The sequence below is a fragment of the Castanea sativa genome, chromosome 9, assembly GCF_040712315.1.
Source record: "Castanea sativa cultivar Marrone di Chiusa Pesio chromosome 9, ASM4071231v1".
NCBI classification, from domain to species: domain Eukaryota; kingdom Viridiplantae; phylum Streptophyta; class Magnoliopsida; order Fagales; family Fagaceae; genus Castanea; species Castanea sativa.
Window position 1 is genome coordinate 26,828,290 of NC_134021.1, and position 16,096 is coordinate 26,844,385.

The window sequence follows — 16,096 nt, forward strand, 5'->3', positions numbered from 1 at the left end:
ATGCATCTCATGGACTATATGATAATGTCTGAATATTCATGTTACCATTATTTTAGATTATAATAAAACAACTTTATTAATCACAACATTGAGTCATACATAATGTCATACATAATAACATACATAGCATCATATAATAGGATTTAAGGGCACTAATCCTAACAATCTCCCACTTGCCCTAAAGACTATTGTGCACTAATCTAACTCCCATCTCCTCCAAATGTGACTCGAAAGTCCTTTGAGGCAAGGTTTTGGTAAAGGGATGCACCAGATTCTTTGCACCATCAATCTTCTACAACCACATCTCCTCGAGCAACAATGTCTCGAATGATGTGGTACTTTCTTTCTATGTGCTTTCCTTTCTTGTGATTCCTTGGATCCTTGGATTGTGCAACTGCTCCACTATTGTCACAAAACAATGTAATAGGACTTGCTCAATTCTCACAACACCAAGATCAAAAAGGAATTTCTTGAGCCAAACAACCTCCTTTGCCGCCTCACAAGCAACAACATATTCGGCTTCCATGGTTGAGTCAGCAATACAAGATTACTTAACACTCCTCCAACTTATGGCTCTACCTCCCAAGGTGAAAACACTACCCAACGTGGATTTTCTGAAATCTAGATCCGAATGAAAATCTGAATCTGTATAGCCAATGGGAATCAAATCCTCACACCAGTAAACAAGCATATAATTTCTCGTTCTCCTAAGATACTTGAGAATATGTTTTACATCTTGCCAATGTTTAGGTCCTGGATTTGATCGATATTGGCTAACCATGCCAACTGAATAATAAATATCTGGTCTAGTACAAAGCATGGCATACATGAGACTTCCCACTGCAAAAGCATAAGGAATTTGTCTCATCATATTTTATTCCTCTTGAGTCTTAGGCCTTTAGTCATCAAACAGAGGAACTCCATGTCTAAAAGGAAGTAATCATTTCTTGGAGTTTTGCATGCTAAACCGTTCTAGAACCTTATCTAAATATCCAGCTTGTGTCAAACCTAACATCCTATTCTTTCAATCTCGCAAAAGCTTGATCCCTAGAATATAGTTAGCTTCGCCCAAGTCCTTCATATCAAATTGGCTAGACAACCAAACTTTAACCGATAACATTATCCCTACATCATTTTCAATCAGTAGAATATCATCTACATAAAGCACTAGGAACATTACTACTTTGTCTTGATGTCTTTTGTACACACATAGTTCATCAAGATTTTGTTCAAAACCAAATGATTTGATTGCCTGATCAAATCTGATGTTCAAATCTGATGTCTTTTCAACTTGCAAACCATATGATCTTGGTTCTTTGCTGTGAAACCTTCCGGTTGCATCATATAGATTTCCTCTTCAAAATTGCCATTGAGAAATGCAGTCTTGACATCTATTTGCCAAATTTCATAATTGATAGGCCAAAAACGTATTGACCCCTTGTGATGGATTAATTGATTAATTGGCCAAGTTATTAATTAATCAAATTAACATACAAACGCGTGATAGCACAAACAAATCACCAATAAACTAAAGTATGCAGCGGAAAATAAATCACACGGTGATTTGTTTACGAATGGGGAAAACCTACACGACAAAAACCCCACCGGGTGATTTTAAGGTCACCACTCCCGAAACTCCACTATTATCACAACAAGCGGTTACAAGTAAAGGAATCTCAAGTACCTTACCAACCTACAGTTGAACCCTTACCCCAATACCCAATTAGACTTGTTCTGTAGTGACAGTTTCTCCTTTCAATGCACGGCTCCCAAGTATGTGACTAACCAATTGCGCGAATCCTAGTACGTGACTTCAATCACCAACTAGAGAAGATTGTTGGCTGCAAAGTTCTTCAATTCATCCACACGATGAAGATCAATAAGATGTTCAGTTACAAAACCCAACAGTGTAAAGACACAGCAACTTCTTCACAAGAGAGATGAACTAGGGCAAGAACTTTGTCTCAAGTTACAATTTGCATGAACAAGGATTTCTCAATGCTTGTGAAACTTGCCACCCCTTGACGGCCCTTAGAATAATCCTCTTATATGTCAAGGTTAGGAGAAAAGAAGACCCAAAGACACATCCACGGATTAGAATCAAAACAGAACTTAGAATCTGTTTTTCTTAAATCTCGACAACTACAATTGTCGAGGTGCTGTCAAGCAGCTGTTGAGCCTCGAGGCTAGAACAGCTTCTTAAAGCTCGATAGATGCAGCTGTCGAGCTTTAATGAAGAGCACTTCTAAGCTTGTTTCTTGGACAGACTTGCATGGCTTTAACACTTGATCTTGAAACCTTGTTTCTTGAAGTATTAACCATATCCTAAATCTACCCAATTACAAGTAAAGTGCGTTTTGATAAAGGATTAGCCAATTACATAAATAATGAACGACATATGTTCTGAACAAGTGAAACACATATGTCCTAACAATAATCATAATGAGCAGCAATGGATAAGAGAATTCTGATAGATTTAAGCATGGCTACTAGAAAAAGAGTTTCATCATAATCAATACCTTCTTTTTGTGTATACCTTTTCGCCACTAGCCTTGCTTTAAAGGTTTCAACATTTCCATCTATCCCTCTTTTCCTCTTGTAAACCCATTTGTAACCAACAGGTTTAATGCTATTAGGCACCTCTACAGAGATCCCAAACTTGATTGGAATACATGGAATCCAATTCAGATTTCATAGCATTGACCCAATGATGTGCATCTATATAATTTATTGCCTCTTCATAAGTGTAAGGATCCAATTCAACCTCTTCTGAGATAACTTCATAAGTTTCTCCCAAACCTATGAATCTTATAGGAGGCCGAACAATTCTCCCACTACAATGAGGCATCTGTGTATTAGCCATCTCATAAGTAATGTCTTATGGTGTATCTAATACAGCCACATCATCCTTAGTTTCATCCAATGGTTGTTTATTTACAGACTCATTCATTTCAGCCAATACAACTCTACTTCTATGAGTAAAATTATTTATATAGTCATTTTCCAAAAAATTAGCATTTGTACTAACAAAAACTTTGTTATCCTTACGACTATAGAATAAATAACCCCTAGTTTCTTTTGGATAACCCACAAGCAAACACACTTCCAATTTTGGTTCCAATTTATCAGGCTTCCCTTTTAATACATGTGCTGGACAACCCCAAATGTGGAGATATTTCATGCTAGGCTTACGCCCACTCTACAATTCCATAGGTGTTTTGGGAATAGATTTTGATGGAACTAAATTCAATAGATGCATTGCTATATCTAAGGCATACCCCCAAAAAGAAATTGGTAAAGTTGAGTAACTCATCATGGACCTAACCATTTCCAAAAAAGTCCTATTCTTCTCTCCGCTACACCATTTTGTTGTAGAGTTCTAGGTGCAGTCAATTGGGATACAATCCCATTTTGAATTAGGTAATCCTTGAAATCCCTAAGAAGGTATTCGCCACCTTGATCAGATCGAATGGCCTTTATGTGTTTACCCAATTGATTCTCAACTTCAGCCCTAAACTCTTTGAACTTTTCAAAAGCTTCAGACTTCCATCAGATTAGGTACACATAAACATATCTTGAATAATCATCCGTATAAGTGATGAAATACTCATAACCTCCTTTTGCTTGGGTTGACATAGGACCACATACATCTGTATGAACTAATTCAAGCAACTCTTGGGCTCTTCTACCTTTTGCGTTAAAAGGTCGTTTGGTCATTTTACCTTCCAAACAAGATTCGCAAACGAGAAATTCATCAAAGTCCATAGGTTGTAAAACTCCATCTTTGATTAGTCTTTGAATCCTATTTGAATTAATATGACCCAAACGCAAGTGCCAAAGATATGCACCATTTGTAGAAGGAAACTTTCTCTTTAATGATTTTACATAAGAGCTACTATCTAATTCAGAATTATGTAATTCATGCTTATCAGGAATTAAAATATAAAGACCATCCACAATATTGCCAGAACAGATAAACATTTTATCATTCTTTATTACAACATTATCCTTTAGGATAACACAATATCCATGTTTACCTAAATAAGTTGCAGAAATTAAATTCCTACGAACATTAGGTACATAAAGACAGTCCTTTAATATTAAAACCCTAGACTCAAAGCACATATTAACAACACCAACAGCTTCAACCGAAATTCTGCTCCCATCAGCCAAAGTAAGAAACAATTCCCTTTCACTCAGCTTTCTGGTCTCCTAAAACCCCTGCAAAGAATTGCAGATATGATTAGTAGAACCTAAATCCACACACGAGGAATCCGTGGGATTTTGTACCAAACATCGATCGACTAGCAATCGGGTATCAATCGAATCAAGTAGAATGGCCACCAATTCACTCGATCGATTGAAAACAATTTTCGATCGATCGAAACTTGTGAACTTCGAATTTCCAGAATTTTTCCTAAAACGTTTTCAACGGTTTTTCATGAACAAACAACCATCATATGAACATGATAGACAAAGATTGATATCAAAACTAAATTCTATTGATGTTATAGCCTTAAAATTCAATTTAACATACTCAAATTCAAATTTAAACAACATCATAACATCAATATTAGTTTTTATCAAACCATAGTTTCAATCAACCAAGTAGAAAAACAATTGCATAACTTTCTAACATCATGAAACTATCATTCTTGATTCTAAAACTCACAAAACATGTTATACAAAAAGGAAATTGAAGACCGCTCTGATACCAATTGTAGGATCAATCGTGGTTTGTATCTCATACAAAACATACGCAACGAAAAATTAACGGATCTATTTCATTCACAATTAATAACATGCACTATGTAAGTTTCATAATTCAATAACAAGAGAGCGTACCTTGGAGCGATGAAATTCAAAACCAAAGATCAGAAGTTCTCGGGAACACTTTCAATCTTCACTCCAATTCCATTAACGCCCAAGATGTGTGGTCTCTCAATCAGTTCTCAAGGGAGAATGTTAGAGTGTCTCACTCTCACACACACACCATTTCACAATAGTGTTCTCTTGCAAAAATTCTCTACAGAAAATTCTGTATGTTTCTCCATTTGTATCTAACTGATTCTCTAATTGGGCTGGCCTTTTAGGCCTTTCCAATTGAGCTTAAGTGTGTGGCTTGGAGTGGGACCAAAAGGGACCAATAAGACATTAGTTCCAATGGGCCTTGGGCTTTTCTGTCAACTCTTGACAAATCCAAAGTTACCATTAATTATATTTAATACCACTATATAAATATAATTGCACTCTAGGCCTTATTTATAAATTATATTCCAAAACTTTATTGTACATGCAACCCCTTCATAAAATATTCGTAGTAATACAAAGTCATGAATATAGACTGCCACTTTGTAAATTACTACATCTTATCCTTGAATACCCGGTTTAATCCTTTAAAGTTATTCAACATATATTTATGAAATCCAATCTCATAAATATATACTTTAATAACTTCTTACCAAAGTGGTTAGGCCTAACTCTCTGAATAACTGAACCCATTAAACTTATCTCAAGGGAATATTTTATATCTCCGTTAAGAGACTATGAATTCCATCTTGAGAATACATGTTTCATCAACATTAAATGTGGCTGCCCAACATACTGAGGTTTTAACCGTTACCTTAGATCTTGTTAGGATTAGTGCCCTTAAATCCTATTGTATGATACTATGTATGATATTATGTATGACATTATGTATGACATGATGTATGACTTAATATTGTGATTGATAAAGTTATTTTATTATTATCTAAAATAATGGTAACATGAATATGGGACATTATCATATAGTCCATGAGATGCATTGTATGTGATTTATGTGAAAAGTCACAGAAGATGTAAATCACAAGTTCTTTGTAAACTCAGAATTTATAGTTCGTAGTCGGTGATGAAATTGGGCATTTCATCTGTGAAGACTATAACGTGTCAACTAAGATGATTTGTCTTGATCATGGAAGTGGGACTTCTAGTTGATTTGTTGATATGTTTTAAGAGTTAAGACATATTGAACAGGACCGCTGTGAGATTTATTATTCTCCTAATAACTGTCAAATGAATAATAAATCTCACAACTTCTATTTGCATGAACTCTTAATCCTGAGAGAATAATGGACTTGATCATGAAGTGTAGGTTGCTTTGATATATCAGGAGTGAGATCTGAAGTGACGGTCAAAACCTCAGTATGTTGGGCAGCCACATTTAGTGTTGATGGAACATATATTCTCAAGATGGAATTCATAGTCTCTTGATGGAGATATAAAATATTCCCTTGAGATAAATTTAATGGTTTCAGTTATTCAGAGAGTTAGGCCTAACCACTTTAGTAAGAAATTACTAAAGTATATATTTATGAAATTGGATTTCATAAATATATAATGAATAACTTTAAAGAATTAAATCGGGTACTCAAGGATAAGATGTAGTAATTTACAAAGTGGCAGTCTACATTTATGACTTTGTGTTACTACGAATATTTTATGAAGGGGTTACGTGTATAATAAAGTCTTGGGATATAATTTATTAATAAGGCCTAGAGTGCAATTATATTTATATAGTGGTATTAAATATAATTAATGGTAACTTTGGACTTGTCAAGAGTTGACGGAAAAGCCCAAGGCCCATTGGAGCTAGTGTCTTATTGGTCCCTTTTGGTCCCACTCCAAGCCACACACTAAAGCCCAATTGGAAAGGCCCAATAGACCAGCCCAATTAGATAATCAGTTAGTTATAAAGAGAGAAACATACAGAATTTTTATTAGAAGAGATTAGAAAAGAAAAAGAAACGGTGTGTGAGAGAGTGTGAGACACACTTTCATTCTCCCTTTGAAAAACTGATTGAGAGACTACACATCTTGGGCGTAAAGTGGAATTGGAGTGAAGATTAAAAGTGTTCCCAAGTGCTTCTAATCTTTATTTTGAATTTCTCCACACCAAGGTACGCTATCTTGTTCTTAAATTCTGAAATTTACATTGTGCACGTTATCAATCATGAATGAAATAGATCCTTGTTTGTTGCTTCCGCTTTGTGTTTTGTATGAGATACAAAACCATAATTTTTCCTTCAGATCTCACTCCTGATATATCAAAGTAACTTACATTTCATGATCAAGTCCATTATCCTCTCAGGATTAAGAGTTCATGCAAATAGAAGTCGTGAGATTTATTATTCAATTGACAGTCGTTAGGAGAATAATAAATCTCACAGCGGTCTAATTTAATATGTCTTAACTCTTAAAACATATCAACACATCAACTAGAAGTCTCCACTTCTATGATCAAGACAAATCATCTTAGTTGATATGTTATAGTCTTCGCACATGAAACGCCCAATTTCATCACCGACTATGAACTAAAATTCTGAGTTTACAAAGAACTTGTGACTTATATCTTTTGTGACTAAATCACATACTATGCATCTCATGGACTATATGATAATGTCCGAATATTCATGTTATCATTATTTTAGATTATAATAAAACAACTTTATTAATCACAATATTAAGTCATACATAATAACATACATAGTATCATACAATAGGATTTAAGGGCACTAATCCTAACTATGATAATGTCCCATATACATGTTACCATTATTTTTGATTATAATAAAACAAATTTATCAATCACAATATTAAGTCACACATTATGTCATACATAATATCATACATAACATCATACAATAGGATTTAAGGGCACTAATCCTAACAACTACATCGTTCATACACAATAATAAATCAAGTCCAATAAGAGACCCACCATCATTCATACAAGATACAAATTACCATTTTTTATACACGATAACATCATTAATACATGATTACAAACAATGTCCAAAAGAGACTAATGATCATTTATACACGATACAAATTAACATCGTTAATACACATTCAAGTCAAACAGACTAAAAAGTCGTTCATACATTATACAAAGTGTTATCGTCAAACACACAATGCAAAATACAACTTAAGCATCATCAAATATATGATAACAAGCACATTTGATATAAAGAAAGCATTGTTCAAACATGATGAAAATAAAAGCATTGTTCACACACAATGTATAAAAAAAATAAATAAAAATAAAAAGTATTACTAAAGCATTGTTCTTTGCCCAAAACATACGTGCCTAAAAATAAATTGTGTTTATAACGTTGCCCCAAAACATAAGGGCCCATTTACATATCAAGAAAAAGTATCAAGGTTGAACAGGATCAACAGGGCCAACAGGATTGTTAATAGGAGCCTTAGCCTCTTCATCAACCGCATTGTTTGCTTGAGCCACCATAGCCTGGTCAACAACAATTTCTCTTTCCACTTTTTCAATGTCTAAGGCGGACAAATCAATCTCAAGGTAATGCTTTTTCACATATGCACGAACGAGATCAAAGCATTCCACGTAAAGAGCACACAACTTGTCATCATACTCGTCCAACTTCTTAAAATCTGCCACGGCTTGGGTTTAAGCTTCCTCAATCTTGCCAAGAGCCACCTCCAACTGCTTATCCTTGAGAGCACAAAAGTGAAAGGAAAAATTCTGGTCTTGTATCTCATACAAAACACATAGCAGAAGCAACAAATAAGGATCTATTTCATTCATGATTGATAATGTACACTATGTAAATTTCAGAATTTAAGAACAAGATGGCGTACCTTGGTATGGGGAAATTCAAAACAAAGATTAGAAGCACTTGGAAACACTTTTAATCTTCACTCCAATTCCACTTTACGCCCAAGATGTGTGGTCTCTCAATCAGTTTTCAAAGGGAGAATGAAAGTGTGTCTCACACTCACTCACACACCGTTTCTTATTTCCTTTTATTTCACAAATGAAAATTCTGTATGTTTCTCCCTTTATAACTAATTGATTATCTAATTGGGCTGGCCTATTGGGCCTTTCCAATTGGGCTTTAGTGTGTGGCTTGGAATGGGACCAAAAGGGACCAATAAGACACTAGTTCCAATAGGCCTTGGGCTTTCTCGTCAACTCTTGACAAGTCCAAAGTTACCATTAATTATATTTAATACCACTATATAAATATAATTGCACTCTAAGCCTTATTAATAAATTATATCCCAAGACTTTATTATACATGCAACCCCTTCATAAAATATTCGTAGTAACACAAAGTCATAAATGTAGACTGCCACTTTGTAAATTACTACATCTTATCCTTGGGTATCCGGTTTAATTCTTTAAAGTTATTCATTATATATTTATGAAATCCAATTTCATAAATATATACTTTAGTAATTTCTTACTAAAGTGGTTAGGCCTAACTCTCTGAATAATTGAACCCATTAAACTTATCTCAAGGGAATATTTTATATCTCCATCGAGAGACTATGAATTCCATCTTGAAAATATATGTTCCATCAACACTAAATGTGGCTGCCCAACATATTGAGGTTTTGACCGTCACTTTAGATCTCACTCCTGATATATCAAAGTAACCTATACCTCATGATCAAGTCCATTATTCTCTCAGGATTAAGAGTTCATGCAAATAGAAGTCGTGAGATTTATTATTCATTTGACAGTCTTTTGGAGAATAATAAATCTCACAGCGGTCCTGTTTAATATGTCTTAACTCTTAAAACATATCAACTAGAAGTCTCCACTTCCATGATCAAGACAAACCATCTTAGTTGATACGTTATAGTCTTCGCAAATGAAATGCCCAATTTCATCACCGACTACGAACTATAAATTCTGAGTTTACAAAGAACTTGTGATTTATATCTTCTGTGACTTTTCACATAAATCACATACAATGCATCTCATGGACTATATGATAATGTCCCATATTCATATTACCATTATTTTATATAATAATAAAATAACTTTATCAATAACAATATTAAGTCATACATCATGTCATACATGATGTCATACATAATATCATACATAGCATTATACAATAGGATTTAAGGGCACAAATCCTAACAAAAAGGCCTTCTCTATCTTCAAATCCTTCTCTAGCACAGATAGAGGATCCTAATCCTTAACTAGATTAGTTGTAAGCTTTGTCACTTACTCCACCAAAAAGGTATTCTCAGAAGAGACCCTCCACCTTTGACTGAGCCAAGACATACTTCTCCTCATAATCCAAGTACTTCCCAAAAAGGTATAGAGATTCCCCAAGCACCTACAAATTATGTAAGTCCAGATTAAAAGTAGCTAGAAACCATGAAAAGAACCATAGAAGAAGGTATCAGCATACTTGCATAACTCTATGAATATGGGAAGACATCAGCTCATTAGAGGGTTTGGACATCAAGGCTTTCAGGTCGTCAATAGAGATGACCTTATGAGCTTTGTCCACAACAAAATATGCATCCATCCAAAAATCCCCAACTAACTTCTTCTTCCATCCACCACTAGAAGGAAGAACCTCAAGAGACAATGAAAGGGAGCGTGGATGAGGAGATGAAGGGACAGCAAGTTGTAGTACCACCTCAAGCTTCTCAATAACCCTGTTCTTCGCCTTCTTTTCATGACGATATCTCTTTGAAATAAAGCCTCCCTCCTCAGGAATACTCTTGTCCTTCTTCTCCTTCATCTCAACCAACTTCTTCTTGCTAAAGCTAGTGGCCATTTCTATAAGGAAAAGACTAGTCAACATACAAAAGGAAAAGTCATAAAGAGAATACACAATGAGAAGTAAGCTTACTCTTCTTTTTTGTCTCTGGACGTTTCAACATGTGTGTAAACAGCTCAGGACCAAGGAAGTGCAAATAAAGGGAATTGGGAGATATCAGCTCGTCGAAATAAGCTACACTGTCAACGAATTCATTGACCTTCTCCAAAAAACCATGATGCCACTTCTTCAAATGGGGTTGTGTATTGATTGCCATGTGAAACAATGAAGATCAATACTTATCAACAAAAAAGTAAAGAGGAAAAGAAAAGAAAAAAAGGCACCAGACATTGGCACTCCCCATTGATGAATCAACTTAGAAGCATCATCCAGATCTTTATTTGGAGTGACCTCCTAGCCGTCACTAGAAACAAAGAAAAAGCTCTTCTTCCACTCACAAAGAGAAGATGATGAATCAAAAACTAGCCTAGATATCGCATCCCAAGTCTTGAACTCCCAATAACCAGGGTGCATGGACAGTCTCAAACGATACAAATGGAGAAACTCATCCACTCGAATAATATCACTGTCATTGGTAGAGAGACATAATACCATGCAACAAATAACCGTCCTCCATGAGTTAGGGACGAGTTGAGTAGAAGTTATGTTCAAACGAAGCAGAAGCTCTCTAATGAATGGATGGACAGGGAAACGTAACCCACTAGAAAAGACAACCTTGTAGAAGCATACTTCTTTAGGGAAGGATGAGCACGCATCTCCGTCTTAATTTGTATCCTAATATGTACAAAAGAAGGTAACTGAAATTTGTCCTTAATCCTAATTACATCCTTATCCTTAAGTGTACAAACTATCTCAAGAGCCTTGAAAGGCCTCGGCAAAGAAGAAACCTCAGGAGCTCCAGATTCGTCACTTGAAGACAAATCGGTATCAAGGTCGCTCGAGTGGATACTCTCATTTAAAGCTAACATATTTGGAAGCTGAGAACTACAAACTAAGGGATAAAGAGAAAGAAGAATGAACTGGTAAGAACAGTCCCCCCCCCCCCCCCAACAAAGACACCAACCTCTGGTTAAGTTCTGCCCACAGAAGAAAGAAGATGATGCAAATGAAGAAGAAAGAAAGAGACCGAGGGGCAATCAAGCCTCACAGAAGAATAATCAACCATAAAAAAAATAAAAATAAAAAACTCAGAAAAGAGAAAAAGGTTGAGAGAGATTTACCAAAAATCAAGGCACCACAAAGGGAGAAGAGGAAATCTTGGAAGAAAAGGAAAATGATAAGAAGCAAAAAAAAAAATGAAGACAAAACAAAGAAGGAAGGAAATAAAAATCCCCAAAAATCGTGCACGGGAAACCCAAGAAATTGCTCTAGCACATCCAAACCTACACGTGTCACAACAAGACTCAAGATGTCCATCGCAATAAACGAGTACAGAAGTCAAAGCAATTTGACCTTTCATATTCCAGCCGCGTCTATAAATACGATGATAGTAATAGAGGGGCAACTAAAGAGGAGAAAAATCAACATTTTCCATGAGACGACCAAAGAAGAGTTAAATTACTTATGTCCATCTTATGGATCAGCATTAAAGGAGCTTCCCATTAATGACGTAGGAAAATAACTCACTTGACAGACAAGCAATAGCGTAACGGACGGACCAACGAGCAAATAGACATTAAATCCTATAACACCACAGCATTTATTCCCAATGAATACAAGACCATTAACGTCAGCATTTATCCCCATAATGAGGAGCAAAGACCTATAAAAAGGCACAAACAGCCAAAACAAAGGGATGCAACTCAAATGCAACATATTCACTACAATTCTCTAGCCAAATAGCAGTTCCTCCGTATAGTTAAGCTCTAATCTTACTAACTAGCTTGTTGGAGGCCCTTTGGCATACACCACACCGGTGTGCTCTAAGAAACTTATCTTTTTTTTGCAAGATCTCACGGCTGTTGTACTAAACTCGTCCATCCATATAGACGAGGAGTTCAACTGAGAATTTTCTGCATCATCAAGATCGAATCTTCCTTCACTAGAATTTGGAAGTTGGAGATAAATTTACATAAAAATAAAATAAAAAGGTCATCTCATTGTCTAGCTCAACATTGAAACCCAAGATAAAAATACCATTAGACCATATATATATATATATATATATATATATATCCATACAAAGAACAACAGATCACCCAGTAGCTCTTTCGTTTTAGATGCCACTAATGACTTTTGGGGTAAGGATAGAGTTGGCCCCAGCTTTAGAGCTCTTTCTCAGTATTCATGAAAGTAAGATATCATTAACAAGACTAATCACTAATGGGATGAGTCAAAAAGAGGGAGCTGATGTATGAAGAGATTGACATGAGCCAATCTTCGACCAATCCAGTTCCAAATCCCTTTTAAATAAAACCATGTTCCTCAATCTATGGAAATTGATAATTGAAGTCAAGGTGTGTGTGCAATTTTTTGTCCATCAACGTTGCATGTAGCAATAATGAATTAAGTGGTTGAATATCAATTGAAATAAAGTTGGCAATTGACAATAGTTTTGCAGCTCCAGTGCTCAATTAATACCTAATATTTTCAATAGAGATATTTAAAATTCAAATTTTCTCATTCCAATTATCAAATAGGAAAAGTTAACCGATGCCTTAAAGTTATTGGTTTAAAAAAATTAAAAATTAAAAAAAAAAACCTTTTTATGGAAAAAAAAAAAAAAACTAATTTTTTTGACTGCTCTTTAATATTCCCATAAAAGTTGTATTAAGACTTTTCTAAAATAGTCCATTAATTTTCCTTAAGGGTACCCATTAATTGGACCATTATTAAATTATTAAAAAGAAAAAAGAAATAAAGTTGGGAATTTAAAAAAGTAATAATGCTGGAAAGTTTTAAGAGTTGTGCACCTCAGAATGTGTAAGATTCTAAACCCCTGCCCACTCTCTCTTTTATTCACTTTTTAATCTAGATCTTTAATATTAGTCGCTAAGTTGTGTTACGCAAGAGGTGATTCATATATACACATAATTGAAAAAACAATTCATCATCAAAATGAAAAATCAAATCAAATTTTTTCAAGAACTCAAAAGGTAAGATAAGAAAAATATTTATACATAAATAATTTTTATTTACAGAATTTTGTGCATCATCAAGAAAGCCAGAAATTGGTAATTTATTCCTAATACAAACATTTTTAAAATCCAATTTTTCTCTTTATCAAATATCATAAAACAAATAAAAATATATTGATCAAAGAAAATAAAAAGACATTGAAATAACTACTTAGGAACCAAAATCCAGCAAAACCACATTTCAAAGACTTTGATTTTCTTCGTGCCCTTGTAGTAGAAGTGGTCAAGGTGATATATAATTTAGAACCCATTCAATAAAAAATAAGAAAGAAATCTATGAGCCAAGATGAATGAAAATTGTTGGAATATTCACGTGAGTATTATGGTTGGTTAAGTAGTAAAGTCTCACATTGGATATTAATAAAAGAATGAGCGGTTAATAACTTAATATAACATAGTTAAACTCATACCCACTAGGCTTAAGCCTTTTTGATTAAATAGAGTCTCTATATGTTATATTAACTACTCAAAAATTCTCCTCAAGGTGTTTCTCTCCCCAATATGTTATATTTGTGACTCCTATAGTTGTGTAAAGAAGACTCCTATGTCCACCCCAAGCATGGTTCAGTAAAAGGGCACACTATTGATGATGGTAATGCATGACCCTTGAATTGTTAAGAAAAATGCTTCCGTTCAAGGGGGAGACTAATCGAAGTGCCATAAGTGACTTGGTAGAAGGCTCACACATGGAAGGAAAGATTTGTTAAAATATTCACATGTAAGTAGTGTGGTTGGTTAAGTAGTGAATTCACACATTGGCTACTAATGAAGAGGGAAAAAAAAAAGTGGTTAATATAACATTGTTGAGCTTATACCCGTTGGACTTAAGTCTTTTGGGTTAAGTGGTGTCTCTATATATTATATTAACTACTCCATGAGTCTTCCCAAAATGTTTCTCTCCCCAAAAAAAATAAATAAATAAATAAATAAGGTAATAAAGAAATAGGGAAAAAACATATGCAAATCTATAAATAGAGTACGAAAAAGAATCAGCCATTTCAAATGTTTTGGAACCCATTCCTCCATTATATTTACATCATTTGTGTTTCTAGAGTGAGTAAGGATAAGAAGTGAAATTAAAGAGGTAGGGAACTTGAAAAGCCATTTGAATGGAAGGAGAAAATGACTGAAAATAAGTGAAAAAAAATAATAATAAGTATGCCATGCATGGAGCTGGAATGTAAGAATTGATAGTTTTTAATGGATGGAGGAAGCTGAATGTGAGAGGGGGAGGATGGATTTAGATTCGAACCAATAGTTAGAGTTATAACTCCACGCAGTTACCACTTGTTGTAAGATGTTAAAGTTTATATAGTTTAAAAAAGGGTTAAAATATATGAAAATATAAAAGGTTAAAATTACCATCTGAACTTTTAAATTCCACAACTAAATGGTAATTGCTTGGTGAAATAACTATTGCACCGGATCCAAATCCTAAGGAGGATAGTTGAAGAAATTAAAGGGTTTTCAGAAAAAAAAAATTAAATATCAATTAATTACCATTATTTAGAAAAACCACAAGGTTAATAAGAGGAAAATAGAAGAATGATGGGATTTGTGGAGAGAAAATAGGAAACAATAACATGTGAGTTAACAAGAGAAAAGTGGAATTAAATACTAAACGTTAGAGATGCTATGTCCACAACATTTTTACAATATTTTCACAACAAATCATAGGTGGTTAGTTGTTATTGGTTCAAATTTGAACCTAACACTAAAATTATTATTTTGCCCCAACAATAACAACCAGTAATAACCTGCCACGTAGAATTCATTGTAAAAATGTTGTAGAAATGTTGTGGACATATCATTTCTCATTTTTATATGTATAATATAGATAACTAAAGAATTATATCAACAACAAAAAATGGAAAGTGATCTAGGGTAATTGTTCTTAGAAAGTGGATAAAATATTTTATAATATCTTTATAGATATCCCCAATTATGCTAAGTTGTCAGGTTGTGATTGGAGAAACGTCGCTTTCATATTGGTTCACCACTGACACTATTTTTATCATGCACCAATCACAACTTGACATCTTAACATATTGTAAAATCAGGTACAACCCTGAATTTAATATTTCTTTCAAGGGAGCTTGACTATTGTGTGAATTTATAAGGAAAAAATATGTTTAACAAATACTACATTCTTAGCATCAATAATGATAATAGCATGCATGTTATAAAAGTCAAATTTATAAATATTAAATCAATAAGCACTATTATGAGTATATCCAATAAAAATACAATCAAGGCCCTTTTGGATATAAACTACTGTCAGTTTCTTTAAGACCTTCTCCCCTCTCCCCATGTGTGTGTGTTAAAATACTTAGTAATCTAAATAAAAATATAAATATA

The 16,096-nt window shown here is 34.2% G+C and overlaps 1 protein-coding gene across 2 annotated transcripts; it reads right to left on the bottom strand.

The window, feature by feature from the left end:
- Positions 1 to 9,790: 9,790 nt before the first annotated feature.
- LOC142611056 (uncharacterized) lies at positions 9,791 to 11,852 on the bottom strand. 2 transcript variants are annotated; one of them, XM_075783071.1, is made up of 4 exons: positions 11,822 to 11,852; positions 10,674 to 10,827; positions 10,224 to 10,600; positions 9,791 to 10,148 (listed from the first exon to the last, which is right to left on the bottom strand). In XM_075783071.1, the coding sequence occupies exons 2-4, from the start codon at positions 10,702 to 10,704 to the stop codon at positions 10,056 to 10,058; spliced, it is 501 nt and encodes a 166-aa protein (XP_075639186.1). In that variant the 5' UTR covers positions 10,705 to 10,827; positions 11,822 to 11,852; the 3' UTR covers positions 9,791 to 10,055. The 2 variants fall into 2 exon arrangements, with proteins under 2 accessions (XP_075639186.1, XP_075639185.1); XM_075783070.1 differs by lacking the exon at positions 11,822 to 11,852 and having other exon boundaries at positions 10,674 to 11,620.
- Positions 11,853 to 16,096: the final 4,244 nt, after the last annotated feature.

What these genes read in the sequence shown, in the direction of transcription:
- LOC142611056 (XM_075783070.1), bottom strand. Translation starts at nt 10,857, where the DNA reads ATGGCAATCAATACACAACCCCATTTGAAGAAGTGGCATCATGGTTTT. An exon ending in TCCAGAGACAAAAAAGAAGA is followed by an intron (nt 10,601 to 10,673) that starts GTAAGCTTACTT and finishes TTTTCCTTATAG; the next exon opens with AAATGGCCACTAGCTTTAGC. An exon ending in ATATTCATAGAGTTATGCAA is followed by an intron (nt 10,149 to 10,223) that starts GTATGCTGATAC and finishes CATAATTTGTAG; the next exon opens with GTGCTTGGGGAATCTCTATA.